Below are 24,339 nucleotides of genomic sequence, written 5' to 3'. Positions count from 1 at the left end.
TCCCAAGTCCTGGGATTAAAGGCATGTGCCATCATGCCTGGCCTACGCTTTTCAATAACTATAGAAAGCCACCTGTTGAGGAAGAGCCACACTTCCATTCGCAACGAGAGGGCAAGAACACCCTTGGCGGACCCTGGTTGGGCATTCCAGGGATCCGGACACCATCTTCCAAGGGCTCTTGGGTTCTAATGCAACTCATTCCTGCTCCAAGGGACCTGAGTGGCTTTCATACCTCAGACATTCAGGCTGGGTGGTAGAGGGCGGGTGACAGGTGCTTCTCGTTGCTTGACAGAAGTGCCAAGGTCAGCTGTCATTAGGAGAGTAACTGACTGAGGAATACCTAGAAAATGGTGTTTCTTCCTCAGTGAAGAAGCCATCTTGAGGTGTCAGTGGGAGGCCTCCCCAAGGGCCTGTTGAGTTCTGAACTGGAAAGTCATTGCTTCCTGAGGGCTTTGCTATCTATAGCCAGGCAGGTCACAGTTCCAGCTTACTTGTCAAAGTTTATTTTTAAAAATGTATCTTTTAGAAGACGATAAAGATTATGCCCGAAGGCCCTCAGGCAGATGAAGTTAATAGCCAAAGGCAGTGGCTGCCTCCTGGCCACAGGGAGTAGCCAGCCCCTGACTTAGTTTAAGGAGCTTGGATACATTTCCCTCTGGCTCCTTGATCTCTGATGAGGGTGGTTTGGGGTCTCTGGGGGACCTGCCTGGCTGGCTTCAGTTCTCCTCCTGGGCCGGGGGGTGACTGGCCAGGACTGTGGCCCTCATTCTTCTCTCTCTCCAATACACACAGGACTGGCTGTTGGCTTGGACCCTCAGGGCTACGGGAACCCTGATTTCTGCTGGCTGTCCCTTCAGGACAGCCTGATCTGGAGCTTCGCTGGGCCTGTAGGAATGGTTATAATCGTGAGTGTTATGGGTGTCACCCAGGATGCAGGAGCTCAGGTGCTCCAGGGTGGGCTGGCTGTGGTCAGCAGTTCCTCAGGGTGGCCGGGGTTGGCGGGAAGGATGTACCTCAGAGTAACAGTCAGCAGAATTCCCGGGCTGCTCTGGAACCCTGTCTTTAGGCTCCCAGGTTCTGGGGCTTATTTCAGGCCCACTGGAATAACTCACCTGGGGCCAAGGTCTCTCGACCTACAACACCTCCAGATATGGATGCAAATATGCAGAAGTATTTGGGTGGTGAAGATCACCTTGGAGACAGCAGAAGAGCCCACTACCTGAAGCTGCTTCTTGTCTCCTAGGTCAACACCGTCATCTTCGTCTTGTCTGCCAAGGTTGCCTGCCAGAGAAAGCGCCATTATTATGAGAGGAAGGGGGTTGTGTAAGTTGCGGCTGGATCTGGCTTGTGGGTGGGACAGAACACTAAGCCAGCCCCACCAGGCCGTTCAGCTGGGCCCTGAGAACCCCCAAAGACAGAGAGTACATGTTGAGCCGAGTCCCATAGGAAAGTGCCCATCATCCATCTACCTGGGCTGTTAGCGATAATACCCATCCCAGGGAGTCAGCCAGAGAGAGGGTGAGGGTAAGCCCTGGACCTCCAAGGAGTACAGCTGACGTGGATGTGGGAGACACAGTGGTGATTAGCCCAGTGGGTTCAGGCCCTGATAGGCTAGGCTGTAGGAACTGGAGGAAGAGAGGGGACAAGTGTAGGAGAGGGTCCTGAATTCAGAATTAGAAACGTTCAGTGTTGGGTGGCATCTGGCAGGTGGGGTGGGGTTGGAGCTCTCTGATTGGTTATGGTGGTGATGCCAGGGCCTCAGGACTATAGCCTGGGAGGAATATGCCAAGTTCTAGTATTGGGGAGGACCATCACATCCCATAGGATTAGCATGGTACCCAAGAAGTAGGGTGAGAAGAGTGACCATAAGGGACACAGGAGGGTGCCAGCGCCTTGGGGAGGGAGTTGAGTCTGACGTGGCAAGGGAGTGAATGGAATCCTGGCCCAGAGGCTGTAGCTTCCTACCTGAGTCATTTCAGCGCCAGGTTCCACTCTGACCCTAAGTCACATGGCCACGAGCTCTCCCACAGTCTCTGAAGGGGAGATGCAGTTGTGATCTGCTGTAACTAATGGGGTGACCGACACAGAGTGGGGAAGATGCTGGCCTAAGTCACGTTCTAGTCGAGGCCAGCATAGGAATTCGCTGGCTGTCTCTCTGGCCTTAGCCACTTTGCTCCCCACCACTTCTGTGTCTTCACGGGTCACAGACGCTAGCATGGCCTTGCGCAGCAGTCACTGGACCTCATGAGTCACGTTAAGGAACGTTGCAAGCAGTGGCTCACTTCAGAAGCTCATACTTCGTTTTTGTTTTAATTGCCTCACCTTCTTATGCCAACACCTCTACCCACATAACCTCTGTCCACCTGGTCTCTGGTGGAAGCTAGGGTTGGGGTGGGGTTATAGGTGGCGGGGAAAGATCTGCTCTCACAACACCCTCTCACAGCTCCATGCTGAGGACGGCCTTCCTCCTCCTGCTGCTCGTCAGCGCCACCTGGCTGCTGGGACTACTGGCTGTAAACAGCGACACTCTGAGTTTCCACTACCTCTTTGCTGCCTTCAGCTGCTTGCAGGTAGGTGCTGGCATTCACCCCCTGGGGCCACTCTGTGACCTCTGTCCTGGGGCAGCTGCAGTGAGAAGGAGATGGGGGGGGGAAGCCTCCTCGGTAAGAAGGGGATGAGGGAAGTGTCCTCAGAGAGAAGGGGATGGGGGGAGCCTCCTCAGCTAGAAGGAGATGGTGGGGGGAAGCCTCCTCAGCAAAAAGGAGATTGGGGGAAAGCCTCCTCAGTACTTGCACTTGCAGAGGAGGGAGCCTGTGTTCTCTACTTGTCCCAGCCCTACCTCCAGGCCCCAAGTCTGTCAGGGCATTGCCTTAGCTTGGGCAGGACAAAGCTTGCCCCCCCCCACACACACACCCCGTCACTGCTGGCTCAAATCCTGTTGGTGTTCTCAGGACATATGGCTAACCCTTTATGTTTCACACTGAGTGCTACCTAGTAAGTTTATAACATAAAGTTGGGGGCCCATGATGGCCCATAAGGCTGTGGACTGTGTTGCCCTATTGCTGGGGCTCCCCTGTGAAGAAAGTGGTAGCCCTGCCTGGAGGGGAGGCCTAACGGGCCTCGGGGCAACTCCTGGATCGCATCAGTCGGGCTGCTCTGAACTGGCTTTCCTCGGCGGACAGCCAGGTGCAGCAGCATCAGGACCCTGAGAGTCACGCTGACCTGATGCCCATCTCCCTCCAGGGCCTCTTTGTCCTCCTGTTCCACTGCGTGACCCACAGGGAGGTGCGGAAGCACCTGAGGGCAGTGCTGGCTGGGAAGAAGCTGCACCTGGATGACTCAGCCACAAGGGCCACCCTGCTAACGGTAAGAGACCCCTCCAGGCCTGGGAGCTGGCAGCACTGCTTATGGCAGGATTGGGAGCTCGGAGAACCTACCCGACTATGCTCCGTTCCATAGGCTTCATATCTTGGAGCCGACCACAAACTTTAAGGGCAGAACTGTCCTGCAAGTGTCCCTGTCCACCTGTAGCCCCACTCGCAAGGCCCTTGGAAGATATGGCCAGGACACATATCCAAAGGACAACCCGAAGCAGTGTCCATAGGGAGTGAGGTGCTCCCACCGTATGGGCCAAGGGATAGTCTCCCCATTGCCACGAGGCTCCAGTATGCAGCCCTGTCTCCCCCTCCCCAGTGCTGGCAGGGCAGTCAGAGTGCTATCATGGGGGCTGCACTCAGGGGCAATACCAACCTCTGGCTTCTGCTCACCAATGGCCTCTCACTCTTCCCCTTAGCGATCCCTCAACTGCAACAACACATACAGTGAAGGACCAGACATGCTCCGCACGGCCCTGGGCGAGTCTACAGCCTCTCTGGACAGTACCACCAGGTCAGACCTCTGTACTCACTATTGTCTTGGGGTAAGCAATACCCTGGCTGTGACGCCCAGTCTGTCCCCCATATACTGGCAAGGCTGTTTTTATCTTATTGCTGCTCATAGAGCATAAATGGGATTGTTTAGAGAATCTTCCAGAGCTCCCTGGGACCTTCCATAGTGTGTGCTCTGTGACACTGGCAGCCCATCGCAATCACTCAGGGACAGTGCTGAGTCTACCCCACTTCTACCCTATCTAGGGATGAAGGGGTCCAGAAGCTCAGTGTGTCCTCTGGACCAGCACGTGGTAGCCATGGAGAACCAGATTCATCCTTCATTCCTAGGAACTCCAAGAAACCTCATGGTATGGTTTCCCCTGCAGACACCAGAGTCCCTGGTCCTTTCTTGTCCTTCCTCCCCTTTCTTGACCCTCCATCCCTGAGGTAGTGGACTGCATGTACCCTGGAAGAGCATCGGTGGCCTCATGCCCAGCCGCTGTCAGGCCTGAGCTCCCTACTGCACCCTCCCCTGCAGGTCCCGACTCTGACTCCGACAGTGAACTGTCGCTGGATGAGCACAGTAGTTCCTACGCCTCTTCACACTCTTCAGACAGCGAGGACGATGGTGGAGATGCTGAAGACAAATGGAATCCGGCTGGGGGCCCTGTCCACAGCACCCCAAAAGGTGAGCAGTGGAGACACAGTGGGCTATGGGCACACCTCAACTGTGACTTGCACCCTTCTAGGACCTATCCAGCAGAATAATAGCCACACAGGACAGCTCGGATTGGAAAATCAGGAAGTTACCCACACCATCTGCTGGGCAGAGGCAGCAGTTTGGGAGCTTCCACAGACTATCACTGTGGAGAGCTGGAAACGACATGCAATGAGCAGCCAGCCTGTGGTTCCCAGTGTTGGGGGAAGCCGTGTGGCTCACATACCAGGGTCCCCAACATCAAGATGTGGTCGCAGTGTTTCCATCTTTAGCGTATTATGACCCTGCTAGTTCAGCAAGTCAGGATGAGGTCAAGGCAACTCTCGGGGTCTATCAGACCTGGTACGACAGGGGTGTAGCTGCAAGTCTAACCTAGTGTCATTCTTCTCTCAGCAGATGCTCTGGCCAACCATGTCCAAGCTGGCTGGCCGGATGAAAGCCTGGCCGGGAGCGACAGTGAGGAGCTGGACACTGAGCCCCACCTGAAGGTGGAGACCAAGGTCAGCGTGGAGCTGCACCGGCAGGCACAGGGCAATCACTGTGGCGACCGGCCCCCTGACCTGGAAAGTGGGGTCCTGTCAAAGCCAGTGGCTGTACTCAGCAGCCAGCCCCAGGAGCAACGGAAAGGTACCTCAGGAGGGCCCTGCTATGTCCCTGGAGCAAACCCTCATGCAGCACACGGGGCAAGGGCAGGAGTCCGTGTTCAGCAGGTTGGGGTGGGAGGGTCCTGTGGAGAATTTGGGTTGGGCCTGGACAAGTCAGTAAGAACCAGGTTAGGTGCAGCCACCTGCTCCACACCATCCATCCCCAACTGAGCCACTGCACCTGTGTCTACTTGGACTGACTTGGTGGCCACCTCCCTCCTCCCAGGCATCCTGAAAAACAAAGTCACCTACCCGCCACCGCTACCAGAGCAGCCACTGAAGTGCCGACTGCGAGAGAAGCTGGCCGACTGTGAGCAAAGCCCCTCGTCCTCCCGGACATCCTCCCTTGGCTCTGGTGATGGCGTCCATGCCACCGACTGTGTCATTACCATCAAGACTCCAAGGAGGGAGCCAGGCCGTGAACATCTCAATGGGGTGGCCATGAATGTGTGCACAGGGAGTGCTCAGGCCAACGGCTCGGACTCGGAGTAAGTAGCCTGGATTCCAGGGTGTTGTGAGGGTAGGGCCCACCAGCTTTCCCCATGCAGGGCCACTAGAGGCCCCAGGCTTCCCCTCACACCTCTTTGGGAATGCCTGCCCCTAGAATCTTTGGATTCCATCCAATTGCCACGTCACTGACCCTCCACACGCCTGGCAATTCTTCCCACACACAGAGGCAGTAATGAAACTTCAATTTGAACCATCAGGAAACCATGAGGCACAGTCAACCCTTCAGACTGCCAGTCAAGCCCTCGGACCTTGAAGCAGGTAGGCCCTTGATATGAGGGTCCCTGCAACAGTAGCTGGCTCTACACGGAATGTTCAGATGGGAAGCTCTTGGCCCTCTCAGGAACTCAGGGCCCATCAGACTCTATGACAAGTGCCAAAGCCACAGGCATGTCTCAAGAGGGAGACACGGACTTCAGGCTGGCACAGCTCCGTCCTCAGACTGCAGACAGAACAAAAATGCTGCTGACCTGGCCACAAGAGGCCTAGACAGAAGCCACAGAGCCCAAGCTAGCCTTCGTGAATTACTATGCCAGGCCCTTCAGCCTGCCAGGGTTCAGATACTGGACACAGGCCAAGGCCCAGCTCACCTTGCAGGCATCTTCTTGCAGTACAAGCCTATAGTCACCAGCCTGAGTCTCTGCAAAGGTACCCTGTCTTAAATTGCTGTTTAAAGTTGTAAATACATATAAATCTGTCCTGGACTTGGAGAAGATGGGAACCTGTGTATATTTTACAATGTCCTGACTTTGCTTACACTGGAGCGCCATGTAATGGCATCTCATATATTGCCCAAGGAAGCCTGCACAGTTGTACTTGTGTTTGGAAGAATCAACACAGCTGGTCCCAGTGCCCAGGCAGGGAGGACAAGGGCGCTGACGCTGATATAGTCATCACAAACTCCTGCAGCTGCTTCCAGCCAGCAAGCAAGGAGTGTGGTGTTCTGCTGGCCCTCAGAACACACAACTGTGTGTGCTCAGCTCCGTGGATCCAGGATGGGACTGGCCTGTGAAGTGTGACTGCCATGGCTGGTTTCACACAGGGTGAAATCCCCACCACTCTGCCACTCCCACATCCTTGTGCCAGGACTACTCCTGATGCAGAGGGGCTTCTCTGGAGCAGCCCAGTCAGCTCAGTACTGCGGGGGAGAATTTCTTTGTCCCTGCTCCTGCTCCCCATAGGATCTCAGAGGGATCATGTTCCTGATTCAGAAGGACCCCTGAGGTCTTCCAAGATGTCACATTCCTTCCTGCCAATGTTCTACTCTTTCAAACTCCAGAGCTCTCTGGGCAGGCAGGGGCTCCGCCCCCAAAATCTGACCAATGACATCACTTTGCTTTAAGTGGCCAATTGTGCAGAGAAACAAAGCCACAGTCCCAGTTTTCAATGGTTAGCAAATTCTTTTTGGAAACTCACACCAAGGGCTACTGTGATCAGCCCGCCACTATGCGGCCAAGCCCAAGAGATGGGGCCCAGAGTTACTTCAGCATTCACTGCTGTTGAAATCGGGTGGACATGCGCCGTACAGCTGCTGGCGAATGGGAGAAACCAGGACGTCAAATGTGAGGACTTTCACACCACGCTGCACTGAGAGGTCAGAACTGCTAATGATCGACTTGTGTCAGAGGAAAGCCCACATGACGTGGTCTGAGGTCAATGAAGGGAGGCCCCAAGTGGCCTCTGAGGATGCAAGGACACAAAGAATGGAGCACAGGGAGCTTCAGTCTCCAGGAGTTGGAGCACTGTGATCGCTCCCAATGCCGCAGCTCCACACCACCCCAGAAGGTGGTGTTTTTAATTTGATCATAACTGTTACAAAAACAAAACAAGCTGTCAGTTTTAAACTGTTTTTATGACCTAAGACTACAAGTTCAACACTGGAGGTTTTTAACAAGTGTATTTATTACTGTTCAGCACTGGTGACAACACAGGTGAGACACAGCTATAATAAATTAAAATTTGTGGATTTGTACCCATGCTGTGCTGGGTGTTTCCCATCCCCTAAGGTGGCATGGAAGGGACTACTGAAGACGGCCTCAGGCTCTCGTGGGGTGCAGGTGGCAGACAGGCCCACGGAGTATTGCCATAATTTTCTATTCATGTGCATGCAAGCCTGCCATGACATGGATGGACTTGCCCAAGTTTTCCAACTCTTCAGCCTCTGTGTCTTCATCAAATTTGTGAATTTAAGGATCTAGAAAGTGTGCATGGATGTCTCTGCCAGTATTCTTAACCACAGAGTCATCATCATTCCAGCTAGGGAACATTAAGTGTACTTGTGTACAGAGACCAGAAAAGGGCATCTGGTGTCTTCTATTACTTCCCACCTATGAGGCTGGGTCTCTCCCTGTGGGATTTTTCTTTTGTTTTTTCAGCTAAACTGGAACCTTACCAGCAAACCCCCACTGGTCCTATCTCTACTCCTTCCGGAGATGGGGTCACAGGTATGTGCAGGCCATGCAGCTTATGTGGTGCTGAGTCCAAGCTCGGGGTCTCCTGATTGCATGGCAAACGCTGTAAACCACAGCGCCATCTTGTGGCAGTCTCCAAATCTGGCCACCTACACGGGGAACACTACAGTGACCTATTCAACCCTGTGGTGCTGCTCTGGTGCCCTCTTGTACTGCAGACCTGAGCCCTAGCAAATAGTCATGATGCTCACTCATCCTCTCCCGAGACCTACACTGCTGCTCACAATTCCAGTGCTCTGGTTCCTCGCTGCACCTACTGCTCTGCATTCACCGTCATCTCCTAGGCACGGTGGATCGGTGTTCTACCTCTCTGGCGCTGTACAGATCAATGACCTTAGGGTTCCATCCATTGTCTTTCTCTTGGCTTTGAGAACTCCAGTGGCATCTTGAGTTCTTTAGAGTCTGGGCCTGGTTAAAAACCCTCATCCTAACGTAGCCACGACCTGGCTAGCACTATTTCCTAGCAGTGCTGTTTCCAGCCTTCATTTCTTAGGGCCTTTATCTTGATTCCTGTCCAAAAAGGTGAGTTTCCAGACTTTTAACCTCTGTATTGTCTCACACATCTGCCCAGTGGTGCTACCCTTGGGAAAAACGGGAGCAGAGTAGTGGGTGCCCTTTCCCTTTGGTCCATGGTCCCTTTCCCTGGGTCTCCACCTGCATGCACACCTCCCCACTAAAGGTCATCTTCCAATGTGTTTTTCCTTACACATGTTTAAGCCCTTCTGGAGTGACATGAGTGTACACTTCAATCCAGTGCCAAGCTGACAGGAAAACACTGGCTTCCACCTGGTGTGGGCACTGCAGGGAAAGGGTTATCTCATACATATCAGACTTCCAGATACGGAGTGGCCTAATGCAGACAACTGCCTTCCTTTTGGAGAGAAATCAGGCCCTGGGGAGAGGGGAAGGGCTACAGCTGAGGCTCAGTGGAAGGAGCACAGCCACAGCAGCTCACTCAGGCCTCCAGCCAGCCCCAGACACAGTGGTCAGACTGTTTGACAGACAGTTTTATTTAATGCTGTTCCTGTGCAGCCTCCGTGCACGGCACTGTGGAAGAGCAGCTCGCTCCATCAGGGCCCTGGAGGCTTACCCACCAGCCAGCGACTGCTTCTGGTGTACTGCAGCACCAGTGCAGAGATTCATGCTCCTTCCTCATGCTGCCCTGGCTCTGCAGCCAGCCAGCCCACTGATTCTGGCAGCACCAAGCCCATGACTGACCAACCTGCCCCCAGACTGCTCTAGCACTTCCTCCCAGCAGCTTGGCTTTGTCAGGGTGTGGGGTGCAGGCCTGAGCTGTCACTGGAGACCTCAGGAGCCACTTTGGTTCTGTTCTTGCCCTTCTGGAGTGTGTAGGCAGACGGCCCTAATCGTAGGATTTTCCCACTGCCAAGACATTCATCACCCTTGTAGAACACAGCAAACTGGAAAGAAAGAGGGATGGGGAGGCTCACTTTTGTGTCTCAGGCTCTAGGGCAGAGCTGACCAAGCACCAGGCCTAACGAGGACAGCAATGTGGAGATTCCCCATTCTACCTCCCGCTGCCCCACTCACCTGTCCCAAGGCAAGGCCCCGCACAGCCTTCACAGCTGTCACCCACACGGTGCCATCCTGGTTGAGTGTCAGCACACAGGGCACTGTGGGGAGAGTTATGAGATGGGTGTGGGTCTGCTTTCACTGCCAGTCACAGCCCTAGGCACAGGAATACCCAACATCCTTCCTGCTGGAGGAGGACAGACAGTGCCCAAAAGGGCTCAAAACTGCCCTGGCTATGGACATGACACCTCAGAATAGCATATACTGTAACTCAATCCCTCATACTAGGACCCAACTTCCAGCAGTTCTGACAAAACAACATTCCTATACCTTAGTCCCCTTTCTGTGGCAGACACAGGAGAAGGAGTTTTGAAGTTACACAGTACCAATGATGGGGACTTCCCGGTGTGCTCAAGGGCATACTGCCCAAGGACAGTCTGGTTTACTTTAATCCCAGGGAGTTTAGCAACAAAGGCCCCTTCCATTCAGTCACCTAGTGCCATCTGGTGGCGGAATCGGAAATGGCACTCCATCATCTTGTCTCTGACCAAGGCAGCAGGTGGTTCCTCAGCAATCCAGTGTACACGGTTGGTCCTGAGCAGGTCCCTGTACAGAGCTGGGTGGTCTACCTGGGGAGCCTGCAGGGCAGAATACAGACATTGTGATCCTTCGAGGGGAGCAGCCCTCATCCCAAAGCTCTCAGCAGGTATCATTAATAAGAACAATCATAACAGCACATCCATAACTATTTATAAACCAGCAACACTCAGCTGCATGCGACAGCCCATATGTGGAATTCATTTCATCAACTTAAGGGCTTGTTTATGCTGGTTTCCAGAAGAGAAAGGAACAAGAGAGAACAGTGAGCCATGGAGCAGAAGCAGAGGGCAGGTATGAGATCCCCACACCTCTCATTACTCCCCACCCTGCCATGCTCTGAAGATTATTTTCTATTCCTAGAGATCTGTATCTCTAGGATACAGATAGCCACACAACTGGCCTCTTGGAAGAGCCACATATCCCACCAGCAACAACTGGTTGAGGAAAGAAGGGGCTGAAGAATGCAGGCCCCCAGCCACCTGGGTGGCCGCAGAACTGCAAGGTTGGCCCTGGCCTGAGTAGTTCTCACACGCAGGACTGGTTCTGAAGTCCTTATTCCCATCACCAGTGGTCTCTGTACAGAAGAACCCAGGTGCTGCCTGTGGCGGAACCAGAAACACTAAGCTCTGAGATTCTGGGTGCTAAGCCATTGAGATCACCTGGCCCTGAGCCAATGATCCTTCTAGCTTTTCTCAGCAGGTCCATCTGAGAGCTTATGCTAAAGACACTTTAATTCAAGCCTGAGTAGACTTTTCCAGGCTGCTCTTCTAGAAGACTGTGGTGAAGTCTGCAGCATTGGGGTCTGTGGGTCCTCTAGCATCTCTGACCACACCAGCTGGCAGCGCAGCCTACCCCGAGTAGGGTTCCCACCCTTGTACTTCTCAGAGCTGGATTCAGTGAGGGGTGGGGACTGCCATGTATGTACAGGCAGGATGCCAGCAGCACCTATTCCTCCATCCCCACCCAATTCATAACCCCAAACATCTCGACATTGTCAATCTCCTCAAAGCTTTTCCTCTTGGAGAGTTTCCTCCAGATCCTAGGGCAGACCAGAATGGCCCAGGGTCCTATGTGACCAAGGGCATGGCTTGGTCCTGGCTCAGCCTGGTTCTAGCCTAACTACCTTGGCCCACAAGAACTTCTAGGACCCTCCCACAGAGGATGGATGGGAGGGCTGACTGGGACTATGATGACTTCCTCTCCACGAGAGGTCCTTACAAGGTTTCTAATCTGACTCTCATCCTCCTTTCCAAACCACGGCAGTTTCTCTAGGAATGGGTGCCATGACTGGTACATGGCCAGCACACAATGGGAGCTTAATAATACGTTATACAAAGACCTTACACCTGTCCCAGGAGCTATGGAGAGCTGGGCTGCTGCTCCAGGGTCTTGGGCTCTCCAGTGCTGCTTGTTTTACTGGCATACCAGACAGTGAAGGCCAATCTCACTCACCACAAGCACGTCACCTTTGGTGCCATCTTTCTCCACCACGTACCAGGGCTCTCTCAAGCCACTGATCTTAGCTCTCTGGCCCAAAGTATACAGGAACCAACCTATGAAACAGTGTTCCAGAGGGTACATCTCAGTCCTCATAAGTGGGAGGCTCTGGATTGCTATGAGGCATGCTGTCTTTAAACTGTGATTCTCTTGGCTTGAAGGACTGTTAGCCCTAAACACACGCCCATGCACACGCCAACTAAGGTCAGGACTTGAGGGATATGACTAGGATGGTACTAAGCCTGGCACAAATGCCAACTCTTTAATCTGGGGGCTATGACCCCCATGGGGATACAGCTTGCAAAGTAGGTCTTGTGCCTAGTGACCACATTCCTTGCATCTGCACTGTATACCCATCAGACCACCTCGTCACCAGCTTTATCTCCTCAGGAATGCATGTGCCCTGGCAGAGGCAATCTGGCAGGACTCACTGTACCCTGGGCATCCAAACCCATGAGTCTCCTAACCGATGGCTGCTAGAGACAGCAGCACTGTCTCCAGAAAAGCCACTCTCTTCTCTAATATAACAGCCAGTTCAGCTGAGTCTCTCCTTACTCTCGGGGAGCCCTGCTCCCTCCAAAGGGGCCATATGTGGCAAAAAAACAACAACAAAAAACAAAAAAACAAAAAACCCCGGCACCCTGACTTTCCAGCCAGTTTCACAGATTGGGTTTGGACATTAAGTCTTAGGGGGCATGTCCCCTCCAGCCCATACTTCCTGTCCCCACATGAGTACTGTGCTGTGAGCACTTGTGACTGGCTCTCTCACACGCAGCACAGCGCAGGTCATGGTGGTCCTCTGTGATTATGTGAATAGCACAGCACCCATATGACCCCTCAGTCCGTGAGGCCAGCTCTATTTCTCCAGTGACATTCCTGCAGTCTACCTGTACTCCCATAACAATCAACAGCATACTTTTAGGAATGTAAAGCACACACACACACACACACACACAGAGTCCAGTTCTGAACCTAAGAACTAAATATAAGATAGAGCATCACAGCACACACGAAGTTCCTGTCAGAGCGACTGTTAATGCCACATGTACCCACCCCAGCCTACTCCTCAGGTCCTCCCTGAGCCCTTCATGGGATGGACAGGAGCTAGCCCTGGCCTTGCTTCCCAAAGCTGATAGAACTCACCTTTATGTGTTCCCAGAACTGTATTATCCTCGATAGAAATAAACTTTCCAGGCCGAGGCTGCAAATACTGGAAGACAAGTTTCATCACTACTGGAGACCCAGGCCCAGCGCAGACAGCCACTCACGTCAGAGGACACTCACCTGAAGAATGAAATGCTCGAAGTTTCTTTTACCAATGAAGCAGATGCCCATGCTCTGAAACAAGAGGAAGGCCAACATGATGTGAGCAGAAGCCAGGCTGGGCTAGGAGGGCATCACCAGTGCCAGCGGAGAGCAGGCTGTGCTATAGGAAGCCCCAGAACTCAGCACAGACACAAACAGAACTCAAGGGCCTAGAGAATGTTCTGTCTTTCTGAGTTTGGCCCCAAAATGGATGCTATCATGTAAACACGCTGCATCATTTACAACTAGACTCTGTTGGAAAATCCATATGAGCAATACAGGAGAGCCAGGGTAAAAAGGCAGGAGCAGGAAGCAGGGGAGTCAGGGAGAAGACGGCTGCAACTGGCTGAGCCCAGCTGGGAGACCAGGCAAGCAGATCTCCCGGGACTGCACTGGGCAAGCAGCTCTGCCATTACTCCTCAGTGTGTGTCATGAGAGCAGGGGTCTGCCCCATATATTGCAGTGACTCTGTCAGTTCCTACCATGGAGAATGCTGTCAAATGAACCACAGGGAAGACGATAGAACAGATAAGGGACATTCTCCTTGGTAATGTGGACTGGATAATAAAGGCACAGCCATGCATGTTCCCAGAAGACTGGCATAAACAGTGGCTACAGGTGAAGCTGTACCAACCTCTAATCAAACCTGGATTACTGGGGCTTCTCCCAGGATCCCAGCTCTCCCTCCACAGGGGTTAACCTGGTTTCCAAGATGCAGTGTATGAGAGTCCTTCTACAGGGAGCTCTGAGAAGGTGGAGAGGGACTGTCTATTTGTTACTGTCTCCTTGGACAGGAAGCACTCCTGTCTCATGGGATGGGCCAGCATGGCTGTTCCCTGTCCACACTCACCTGGCTGGCTAAGCAAGTTACCATGTCTGCTGAGAAAGCAGTCGACCACAGCCGGCACAAGAGGTGGGAGGACGAGGTTGGCCTCAGCTGCTCCTCGCCTGCAACCACATTCCTAGCAAAAGCACCACCGAGCCCAGTCCTGCCTGTGCCATGACGACACGGGTGGAAACATTCACGAATCAATGGCAAGCCGCTCACTCCTACCTCTTTCTTCTGAAGAACATGATGGAGTCTATTCTCTGCAGCTATTTTCTTTACAAACTCTTTTGTTAATTCCCCCAGGGGGAAGATGGTTCTTCTCAGGGCATCCTGGGAAACCTGGCTGAGAAAGAAGGTCTGGTCTTTAAAGCTGTCAGCTGCTTGGAGAAGTTTTACGGCTGCCAAGAGTAAAGAACAAAAGTCATTGCAGGAACAGATAGTAACTCTTTGCTTTTAATGCCCTTCTGTGTGAGCAGTTACCCCCCCAGTCTGCCAGAAGCAAACCCATCTCAGAAGATTATGGGGAAAAAATACCAGCATCGCTAATATACAGGAAATGCTGGGCATCTGGTTTATCTATAAGGAACAGCACAGGGAAGGTAGATTTTTTACATACAGAAACTTATCACTGCTTATAATTTTGATTGTAACATTTTCAAACATGAAACACAGAAACTTATCACTGCTTATAATTTTGATTGTAACATTTTCAAACATGAAACACTATATGAAAAAAATGTGCAGTGAGAATCAATGGTTCTAAAATAAATCTAGTCACACCTGGGAGACTGGACAGACAGCTCATGCAGAATTATGCTGAAGTATTATCAGCAGTTCATCTGTCTATGAACTGCAGGCGTGTGACATGTGCAAAGAAATACACAGGGCTCTGGTCATCAGCCCAGCCACAGGGTGGAAACGGCTTTGCTATAGAGTCCAAACTGACGTCTGCCGCCAGCCCTGCTGTGGTTTCTCTAACTTTCTCCAGGTGACTGTAAGGAACTCCTTATTGCAGGTACACAGCCGTGAGTGACATCAACTTTAGACCGAGAAGGTGGCTGAGTAAATTTCCCCAAGAGACAGTTCCTACTCAGGCCAGGGCTGGTGGGGCAATGGGTGAATTTGCTTCTCCCACCCTTTCTCTCACACGGTGCTAGGAGACACCCCAGAGGGTATGTGGAGCACTTCACACACACCAGCTCAGTCGTGTGTGTGTGTGTGTGTGTGTGTGTGCACATGCGTCTGAGAGCTTGCCCACGTCAGTACATGAGTGTGGAAGTCAGGTGACAACCTCGACTGCTGCTCCTCAGAGTCACCCACTTTGCTTTCTCTTTTGAGATGGTCTCCCATGGGCCCAGAACTCATCAACTAGGCTAGACTGCCGGGCCTATCTCTGCCTCCTCAGGGCTGGGACTACATGGACATGCCACCATGCCTGCCATTTTTACATATGTTCTGGGAATTGAACTGAGGTCATTGCCTTTACTAACAAAGCCATTTCCTCAGCTCTACACAGTTTACATACCACTGTACACACCACACACCAGCCAGCAGTAAGCATCATACTGCCTGTAGGTTTCCACCCGCTGGCTCTGATATCGCCTTGTAAAGGAGAATTTTTCCCATCTCTACAGCAAGGACTAAGGTCTGGTCCAAGCTGATGCAGGTGCTGAAGGCTGTTCTACAAGGTGAGCTGTTTCCCATTTCCGACCTGTTACTTTGTGGTGTACATTCTGTTCTCTTGGTTCTGAGTACTCTGTCCTGGATTCTTTTTGACTGGTTGTTTTTTTTTTTTTTTTTTTTTTTTTTGAGTCTTCCAAGTGCTGAGCTTACAGGTGTGTCCCCACATCTACCTTCTGAGTTATTTTAAAACACAATGAAAACCTATGACTTTGAAACAGGAAGCTGGTAACATATTAACAAAGATATTAGAGGGAAAGAACAGGCCGCAGCTAACATCTGGTGATGCTGACTAGAGTTCAGCCTAGCTGCTTTCAGGATCCTGCCCTCCTATTTTTTCTGCCAGGCACTGCACCATGTTCAGATGAAAACCAGCTAGTTACAAGGTCAGGTCCACAACTACAGCCATTCCCTGAGCCCAAGAGCTCTTCGGCCTCTACTTGGATGCTCCCCTAGGACTCAGACCAAAGCCACAAAACAGCTTTGGTTTGCCTAAAATGCACACTGGAAACCAAGGCATCATAAAACTACCACAGGCAAGTCACTCAACACAGTACTTTACCATCTTAGGAGGGTCAGAACAAGTACAGACAGACAAAGGTGAGCATGTCCTCGACATGAGCAGATATATCTACTCGAGATGGGAAGTGACTCACTATCTGCTTGGGACCCTCTTAAAACCATCCCAATTATTACTGTCAAACAGTTCCCCAGATATATCTGGAAGTCCAACTTACCAACATGGAATAACCTAGATGATAAGTTTCTGATCCCCTTCCTCAGCTGGCTCCTGACCAGGGCACTGCAATGCTCAACCACAGGCCCTGGGGAAGCAACCTTGCTGCTACCTGTGCCTTTGCAAATCTAAACCTAAACAGACCAGCTAATAGCCAGGAGCACACGGAACTGGGTAGGGCTGTATGCCCAGCCCCTACTCCTGACATCCTAAGTATTCCTGTGCTCACAGAGATTAGAGCTCTGGCCATGCACATGAACTTACGATTTCTGACTTCAAATCGATTTCTGAACAGCCCATCTGGTCTCTTAGTGTGCTTCTGCTCAAAGACTTCTTCATCCTCCAGTGAGGTCCTTGCATAGTGGCCAGTGGCAACCGCATCTGCTCCTGGAAGGTTTTCAAAACACAAGGATCTAGTGTGAGACAAAGTTACTGGCAGAAACTGGAGTCAGTTGGGAAGAGGAATCTTAACTAAGAAAATGTCTCCATCAGACTGGACCAGACTTGACTTTCTCCATCAGATAGCAGACTTTTTTTTTTTTTCCAGTGAGGGTCTCTCAACATACTGCTGGCTGTCCTGGAACTCACTATGTAGACTAGGCTGGTCCTGAACTCCCTCTGTCTCCCAAATGTTAGGACCAATGGTGTGTGCCACCATGCACAGCTGGTGGGTAATTTCTTGATAAATGACTGATGTGGGCAGTACTACCCCGGGAAGACGGTCCTGTATTGAAGAAGAAAGCAGGCTGAGCAAGCCAGGGGAGCAGCCAGCAGGAAGCATTCTTCCATGGCTTTTGCTTGAGTTCCTGCCTTGGCTTCCCCTGATGACAGACTGTGATTGGGACATGTAAGCCAATGAGCCTTTCCTTCCCTAAGTTGCTTTTGGTCATAATTTTTATCATGGCAATAGAGAGTAAATTAGGATACCAGCCGCACCCTGAAACCTGCACAACTGTCAATCCCCCCCTGACCACAGAGCACAGGGCACTAGGCCTGTGTGACAGCCCACTAAGCAGCTCCCTTCAGTTCCTGCATCTTTAAAGAGCCTTTCAAAAGTCAGAACCGATCCACTCACTCATCTAGCTTACTCAGATTGAAAAGCTTACCAGTTTCTTACAACACTAAGGAAAAACTGAAAACCAAAATAGTCAACAGTAGGAGGCGTGAATTCTGATGCTGCAGCCTGATGGGAACGGCACTGACAAAGCCCTGACGGGTAAGAGACCACACCCATGCAGTGGTAAGCAGAGGAAAGTCATGTCATACTGTCCCCACGACTTTTAATATACGGGAAAAAGGACAACCTCAGTCTAACCCCTTTGATTCTTGTGTGAAATCATAGATAAGCTACCCCTCTTTTACCAATGTCAGTAGTTTTGGTAAGTGTGCATTATTTTCACATGGAAGGCCCCCTCAACATATGTAATCTCTTCTGTCCCCAATACTACCTTTCCACCGTGAGAAGTTCAGGTGTCGGTACTGCTGAGACTGACCTGGAAGCACAGCAAAGCAGACTCAGACCTGAGCAGCTGCACTGCTGAACTAACACTGCATACAAACCACTCAACTAGAACCTTCCGGGACACAGCATGGCATCTTCTCATTGCTCGCACAGCATTCCTTAAGGACCATCACCTATACTGCAAGAAATGTGGAGCCCTTATAAGAAGCTCCACTCCCTCAGAGCCTAGATTTCAGGTGTCTGGCCATCAGTGGGGTTCTAGTGTGGGCTTCAAACACAGAATAGGGACCTGGAGAGGCAGAGAGATGCTGCAACAGGGAACCAGGTAAGGTGTGGCACGGATTACACAGAGGACCACCACACTAGGTCATAGCTTGACTGACCCTCAACACAAATGCATCTAAAAGGCTAGGTGTCCTTTGGGCTCCCAGGGGCCACACTCTGGACACCACTGACTCCCAGTTTAAGCAGTAAGTCCTGGCCTGCTGCTCTGTGAGTGGTCTGCTGACTCCCATCTTGTGCAATCCTGGCTATGGTCGGACTGGCCTGCAGCCCTGTCCATGTGCCTGCCTACCCTCCACCGTCCCTTTCTTCCTTCACTGAGACAAAGTTCCACTATACAGGAGGGCTTAGAATTTACTATAAAGCTTGGCTGGCCCCAAACTCCCAACAGGCCTGCCTCAGCCTCCCTCTTACTAGGACTGCAAGTGCGTGCTATCACTTCCTGCTCAGCAGACACTTGAGAGCTCTGCTGTCTCCACCACACCCATGTTCCAGCTGATACAGGTGACAGGCAGGTTCCCACGCCTACTTCTCTTTACTGAAGCTCTTTCTGGAGTCACTGCTGATTTAGATCTGAATCCTATTTTCTGAGAGTCCTGTGCTTAGAGTCCTGCCACTTTTTAGCCTTTAGGTCAGTGGCCAAACATACCTCCTCTCAGCTATGTGAGGCCAGCTGCCTGCCCATGATGGAGGGCACCTTCTCCTTGAATTAGAAAGTTCTTCTGAAAGACAAAACTGTCCACAAGGTTCTAGCTCCTGACTATGCCTGGAAAGCTATGATTTGAACACGCAGATGAAGAAATTCCGACTCCTTACCAAGATTGTCCACAGCATAATGATAAAAGCAACTGAACTTGATGTGCTTATTGCAGATGATGTCAGGGTTGGGAGTCCGTCCTTTCTCGTACTCATTCAAAAAGTCACTGGAAAAAAGGAAAGCACCCTCAGATCTAAGTGATACATCCCTTAAAAAACAAATAAGTTGCTTGTTTAATGTGGAATTTCTCTCCATTGTCCCCAAACTATACCTTTCTCCCCCATGAGAGCTTCATTATCAAACCATTTCCTACTATGTCAAGGGGCTTCTCAGAACTCACATATTTTAGTGAAAACAGGCTCAGATGTTTGAATACTTGTTCCCCAGTTGGTGGTGCTGTTTGGGCAGGCTTACAAGGTACAGCCCGGATGAGGAAGTAAGCCACCTCGGGTAGGTTTTGAGGTTTTAAAAGCCACCTGCCATTCCCAATTCACCATCCCTGCTGTTGCCTGCTGCCATGTCTGCGGCCGGCTGCTATGGCAAACTTGCATCCCTCTGAACTGTTAGCACAAACAAACTCTTCCATTAGCTGCCTTGGCCACAGTGTTTGTCACAACAACAGAAAATGCCCAAACCCTTGTGAGTGGACCAGGTACCATTCTAGAACTACACAGGACAGCAGCAACTCATTCCCACAATGCTCCTGGTAGCTTTGGGCATCATCCTTGATTTAAAGATGAGAAAATTGAGACTTAGAAAAATCAAATAAATTGTTGCCAGGCAGTAGGAGTGCATGCCTTTAATCCCAGCGCTCAGGAGGCACAGACAGGCAGATCTTTGTGAGTTCATGGCCAACCTGGTCTACAAGGGCTAGTTCCAGGACAGCCAGTGCTACGCAGAGAAACCCTGTCTCAAAAAAACAAAAACAAAAACAAAAATCAATTAAATTGTCAAAGGTCTTCTACGTGGAGTGGCACAGTTGAGACAAGGGCAACCCACAATGAACATGGCCTGTTATCTCTGCATGTGCAACCCACAATGAACATGGCCTGTTATCTCTGCATGTGCAACCCACAATGAACATGGCCTGTTATCTCTGCATGTGCAACCCACAATGAACATGGCCCGTTATCTCTGACATGTGCAATGGCTTCCAGGCATTGTCAGGATTCACCAGAGGCTAGTCTGGCTGTCTTTCTCTGCAGGAGTAAGTGGCTAGCCAAACTTCACACATTCCTGAGATAGAAGAGGAACATGTTCCCCTCACTGCTGCTCTTGTACCCCACATAACAGCCTCTATTTAAGTCTTCCTTAAAGCTTCTCAGGCCCCTACTCTTCCATGAGGCTGCCAGACCATACTTTATGACACACTATTCTCCATCCTCTCAATCAAATCATTCCTACAGGATGCTCACCACCATCAGCACCTTGGGTAAAGAGTCTATCACCAAGTAGATAGCCAATTCCTACAGAACAGGGCCATGATGTACAGACTTTGTATTCTTAGATGGAGCACAGTGCTTAGCATATAGTAAGCAGTAACAATTATGGTGTTTGGGCTGGACTGTGGAGGCAGAGGCACGTGGATCTCTGTGAGTTTGAGGTCAGCCTGGTTTACAAAGAGAGTCCCAGGACAGCCAGGGCTATACAGAGAAACCCTGTCTTGAAAAATTAGAAAAAAAGAAAAAGAAAAGAAAAAGAAATAAAGAAAAAGAAACCTCTGGCAGGTGGGAAATATCCCAAGAGGGTGAGATGGGTGAGGGTGCTGTGGGCCAGGCCGCTGGTGCTCCAACTCCAGCAGTCTTGGGCACCTCTGTGGAGAAGCACTGACTGTTTTCACCCTTCCTTGGAAAGACTCAGTACAGTAAACCCTGCGTGTGCAGTGGCCTGCGCTCACCTGAACACCTCGTTCCAGTACTCCTTCACGTAGGACACCTGATGGAAAGGGATGTCTAAGATCCGACAGACTTTATAAGCATCTTCACAGTCCTTGTCAGCAGCACAGACACCGTGTTCATCCAGCGAGTCCCAGTTCTTCATAAATACCCCTGTCACCTGGTAACCTGCAGTGAGGGTAAAAGGCAGGGCCATCTGTGCTCTGAGCAGTTCTGACACTCCATACCCTTCCTGCCCCGATGCCTCTGTATATTTTGGATGGCAGTCCACGCCTGTCCACGTGGCCTAAGGCCTGGGTTCCATTCTAGTGCAATCCCCATAGGCTCATCTTCCCTTTAATGCTCATGGCACTGCTAAGGCCTCCACACTGTAGTACACTGCGTATTGAAACTGTTTGTGTCCCCAAAGTGAACAAAATGAGCTTTCTCCATCCTATGTAGCAAAACAATGCCTAACACACAGCAGGGGCATCTCAGATATGTGCTGAATGACTGAACAGTGAGCAGAAACTGAAGCTATCATTCAGCCAGATGTGATCACACACACCTAAGATTCCAGTATTTGGGAGGTTAGGGCAGGAAGGTACTGAGTTTGAGGCTAGCCCAAAGCTACATATCAAGATTCTGTTTAAAAAAGAAAAAAGGGGAAAAAAAAAAACCAGAGCCAGACAGAAAGCTCTAGGGTTAAGAGCACTTGTTGATACTCCAGAGGACACAGGTTCAATTCCCAGTATCAACACAGCAGGCACAGGCACAACCACCTGTAAGTCCAGTTCCAGGGGATCCAATGCCTCCTTCTGGACTGCCTTAATACCAGGCGCACACATGGTGCACACAGACATACATGCAGGTATCGTTACCATCCACATATTTTATGATCCATTTTCTTCTCTACTGTGACAAATACCACATAGGACAGCACTGGCACTGAGTCTTAGAAAACTCACAGAAGCTCAACCTGCATCAAAGCCCTGTCTCTCTTGAATAAGCTGAATGTAAGGAAAGACAGAGTAGTTGTATTAAAAGCTTCAAGTAACACCCCCCCACACACACTCACACACCCCAAAAAAATTCCAGGGAACATTTTTGCTGACAAATGAAATGCCATGCCCATTAAGGTCCTACACACCCTACGGTCCTATAGGATGAGGCCCTCTTTTGCATCCGGAAGCACCTGACTCTGCTTTACCACAGAGATTAATCATGCTGGGCTCAGTTCTTGTTAACTTATTAACTTATTAATGAAGAGGCCTCCTCGAGAGCAGCGACGATCCAACCCTGAATCCCCAGAGCTACTACAGTGCCCAGTGCATAACGAGAGCTAAAAACTGACAAGTTTGTAGGATGAACAAACTCTACATGGAGCTTTAGCACCTCCCTATGCCCATATCAAATCTGCCTGATCAACTATCCCATAGAGAGACATACCCACATACCGGGGTGGGGGGGCGGGTATGCACTTGAAGGTGGGTGAGCTTTCTAGGGAATGTGTGGCAGGGTACCCCCTGCAAAGAGCCCTCAATGCCGAAATGAGAGGATAATGCTTTCCCCCTGATACGGCCATCAGCTTCTTCCATGAAAGAAATCCAAGGAAAGACAGAAATAAGAGACGCTGCAGCCTGGAGGGACAGAGCTAATGTTTTGGCTAGGTTTCTATGGATGTGATAAACAGCATGAGCAAAAGCAACTTGGAAAGGATTTATTTTGCCTTAAAGAGCACAGTCCATCATCAAGGGAAACCAAGGCAGGAACTCAGGTTAGGAACCTGGAGGCAGAAACTGAAGCAGAGGCCATGAAAGAACACTGCTTACAGGCTACTTCGCAATGGCTTGCTTGCTCAGTCTGCTTCTTTAGACAACCCAGGACCACCTGCCCAGGGGTAGCATTACTCATAATGGGATGAGCCCTCCTACATCAACCATTCATTAGACAAAAAAAATGCCTCACAGACTAGCCTGCAGGCCAATGCGATGTTGACATTTTCTGAGCGCCCTCTTTCCAGGGGACCCCAGCATGTGTCACGTTGACATAAAAACTAGCCACCAGGACTTATCTTCCTTCAGTTGTAAAATGATAAATCTGGACAATCATCTCCCAAAGCATGCAGCCACAGTCGTCATTGGAAACCTTCTAAGACTCACAGCTGCCTACTCAACACCAATTCCCTAATACCTTGTGGCTTCACTACCCGGGGATTAACCCTCTCTACCCTAGCCTGGCCAGATTCGCAGCACTCTATCTATCCTCTGACTCCTGCCTGTGTTACTGACTCTGCCTCAGCTGCCAGCCCTTTGTAGAGAACTCCTACTGAGCTTCAGTCCCTGCTCAAGCACCTCTGCTTCTAAGCGTGGCTTCCTTCTCCCTTTCTCACCCAGCACACGTATGTATGATATGCCCATTCTCTTTGGCGTTTATACCTCTCCTTGCAGCTGTGATTATAATGTAAAAGAATCGCTCCTGCTTTCCAAACTCTCTCATATCGCATGGCTAACCCTTTCAATACATACTATGCCATTTAACCCTTCCAGACACCCCAAATTTAGGGTCATCCCACTTTATAGAGGGGTGCTTAATTAACGTGCCCAAATTCTGACTTGCCCGAGCCTTGGGGAAGGTGATTCACGGCAGAGGCTCCACGTGAATACGGAATGAAGTCGAAATAAGGGGGCAGGGAGACACAGCGGGAGGAATTTAGATGGGTAGTTGGTATCAGATCCGGCTACGTTTAGAAGTCAGGAAGAAATTATAGGCGTTTAGAGAAAAGTTTGTCATCAACGAAGGGGAAACACGAGTGATTTAGTCACCAAAGCAGGTGGCCGTCCTCAAGTGAGGCCCGCGGAGTCTGCAGAGGCCAGGCCTAAGGCCTGGATGAGCCCAGTTCCTGTCCCCAGTGAGGAACCCTGGCCTCACCTCTCCGCCGCAACAGCAGCGCAGCCACCGCGCTGTCCACGCCACCAGAAAGGGCGCACACGACGTGCCTCAGCGCCGACATCTGCCTACAGGAAACTCCTACCAGCAGCTTTCGGGCTGAATCTACGCTACGCCGGAAGTCCGGCCTTCGGGGCGTCCTCAACTCTTCACCCGGCCGGAAACGTGCTCCGCCCACCCTGCGTTCTGCCCGCCTTCTGGTTCCGCGCGGCGGATTGGCTTAGAAGTGCTTTGCTCGTCGCGTCCCGGAGAGGTCAGGGATGAACTGGGCGGGTCGAGCTTCCCAACCGCTATCCGCTGCTCCTGCTCCGCCTTTTCTTTTGCGCCCCGCTGTGCTCACCGGTCCTCTGCACCGGAACAGTCTCTGCTCTGGCTTGAGGTCCCAAAGATGTCCTGGCCACACAAGGGCGAGGACACCGTGTTGTGTCTGCAACTGGCTCCTCATGGTTACCGGCTAGAGGGATTGGACTGTCACCACGTTCCCACTGTATTCTAGACAGACTAGATTTCTTGAGAGCTGGCATCGGGTCCTCCCGGTGCAAATGCTTGAAGCTGCTGCAGCCGCAGAGGGTGCAGAGGTCAGTGGACTGAACAGACTGGACTGTTAGTAAGGCTTTCCTAGCTGC

The 24,339-nt window shown here is 51.2% G+C and overlaps 2 protein-coding genes across 5 annotated transcripts in view; one reads left to right on the top strand and one right to left on the bottom strand.

Annotated features, from left to right (window-relative positions):
• Celsr1 (cadherin EGF LAG seven-pass G-type receptor 1) overlaps positions 1–7,710 on the top strand; it is a 140,001-nt gene extending 132,291 nt beyond the window's left edge. The window contains exons 26-35 of one of the 3 annotated variants that reach the window (XM_087899159.1): positions 793–905; positions 1,244–1,323; positions 2,444–2,570; positions 3,244–3,366; positions 3,794–3,888; positions 4,134–4,237; positions 4,408–4,557; positions 4,984–5,214; positions 5,458–5,719; positions 5,906–7,710. In XM_087899159.1, the coding sequence (XP_087755285.1) occupies positions 793–905; positions 1,244–1,323; positions 2,444–2,570; positions 3,244–3,366; positions 3,794–3,888; positions 4,134–4,237; positions 4,408–4,557; positions 4,984–5,214; positions 5,458–5,719; positions 5,906–5,930 (1,310 nt within the window). In that variant the 3' untranslated portion in view covers positions 5,931–7,710. Of the gene's footprint in view, positions 1–792; positions 906–1,243; positions 1,324–2,443; positions 2,571–3,243; positions 3,367–3,793; positions 3,889–4,133; positions 4,238–4,407; positions 4,558–4,980; positions 5,215–5,457; positions 5,720–5,905 lie in introns of all 3 variants that reach the window. The other 2 variants (XM_087899160.1, XM_087899158.1) reach the window with 2 other exon arrangements.
• Positions 7,711–9,201: 1,491 nt separating this feature from the next.
• Positions 9,202–23,841, bottom strand: LOC125407373 (mitochondrial tRNA-specific 2-thiouridylase 1). 2 transcript variants are annotated; one of them, XM_087899161.1, is made up of 11 exons: positions 23,696–23,841; positions 20,788–20,953; positions 18,950–19,056; positions 16,654–16,776; positions 14,199–14,371; positions 13,124–13,177; positions 12,983–13,049; positions 11,795–11,895; positions 10,236–10,380; positions 9,761–9,843; positions 9,202–9,630 (listed from the first exon to the last, which is right to left on the bottom strand). In XM_087899161.1, exons 1-11 carry the CDS (start codon positions 23,775–23,777, stop codon positions 9,478–9,480), a joined length of 1,254 nt encoding a protein of 417 aa, XP_087755287.1. In that variant the 5' UTR covers positions 23,778–23,841; the 3' UTR covers positions 9,202–9,477. The 2 variants fall into 2 exon arrangements, with proteins under 2 accessions (XP_087755287.1, XP_087755288.1); XM_087899162.1 differs by lacking the exons at positions 11,795–11,895; positions 12,983–13,049.
• Positions 23,842–24,339: the final 498 nt, after the last annotated feature.

The sequence above is a fragment of the Myodes glareolus genome, chromosome 19, assembly GCF_982192425.1.
Source record: "Myodes glareolus chromosome 19, mMyoGla1.1, whole genome shotgun sequence".
Lineage (NCBI taxonomy): Eukaryota > Metazoa > Chordata > Mammalia > Rodentia > Cricetidae > Myodes > Myodes glareolus.
Note: the sequence above shows the minus strand (reverse complement) of the source record. Positions and strands in the feature narration are given on the sequence as shown.

What these genes read in the sequence shown, in the direction of transcription:
- LOC125407373 (XM_087899161.1), bottom strand. Translation starts at nt 23,777, where the DNA reads ATGTCGGCGCTGAGGCACGTCGTGTGCGCCCTTTCTGGTGGCGTGGAC. An exon ending in TCGATTTGAAGTCAGAAATC is followed by an intron (nt 14,372 to 16,653) that starts GTAAGTTCATGT and finishes TACTCTTGGCAG; the next exon opens with CCGTAAAACTTCTCCAAGCA. An exon ending in CCGCCACCAGATGGCACTAG is followed by an intron (nt 9,844 to 10,235) that starts GTGACTGAATGG and finishes CTCTCCCCACAG; the next exon opens with TGCCCTGTGTGCTGACACTC.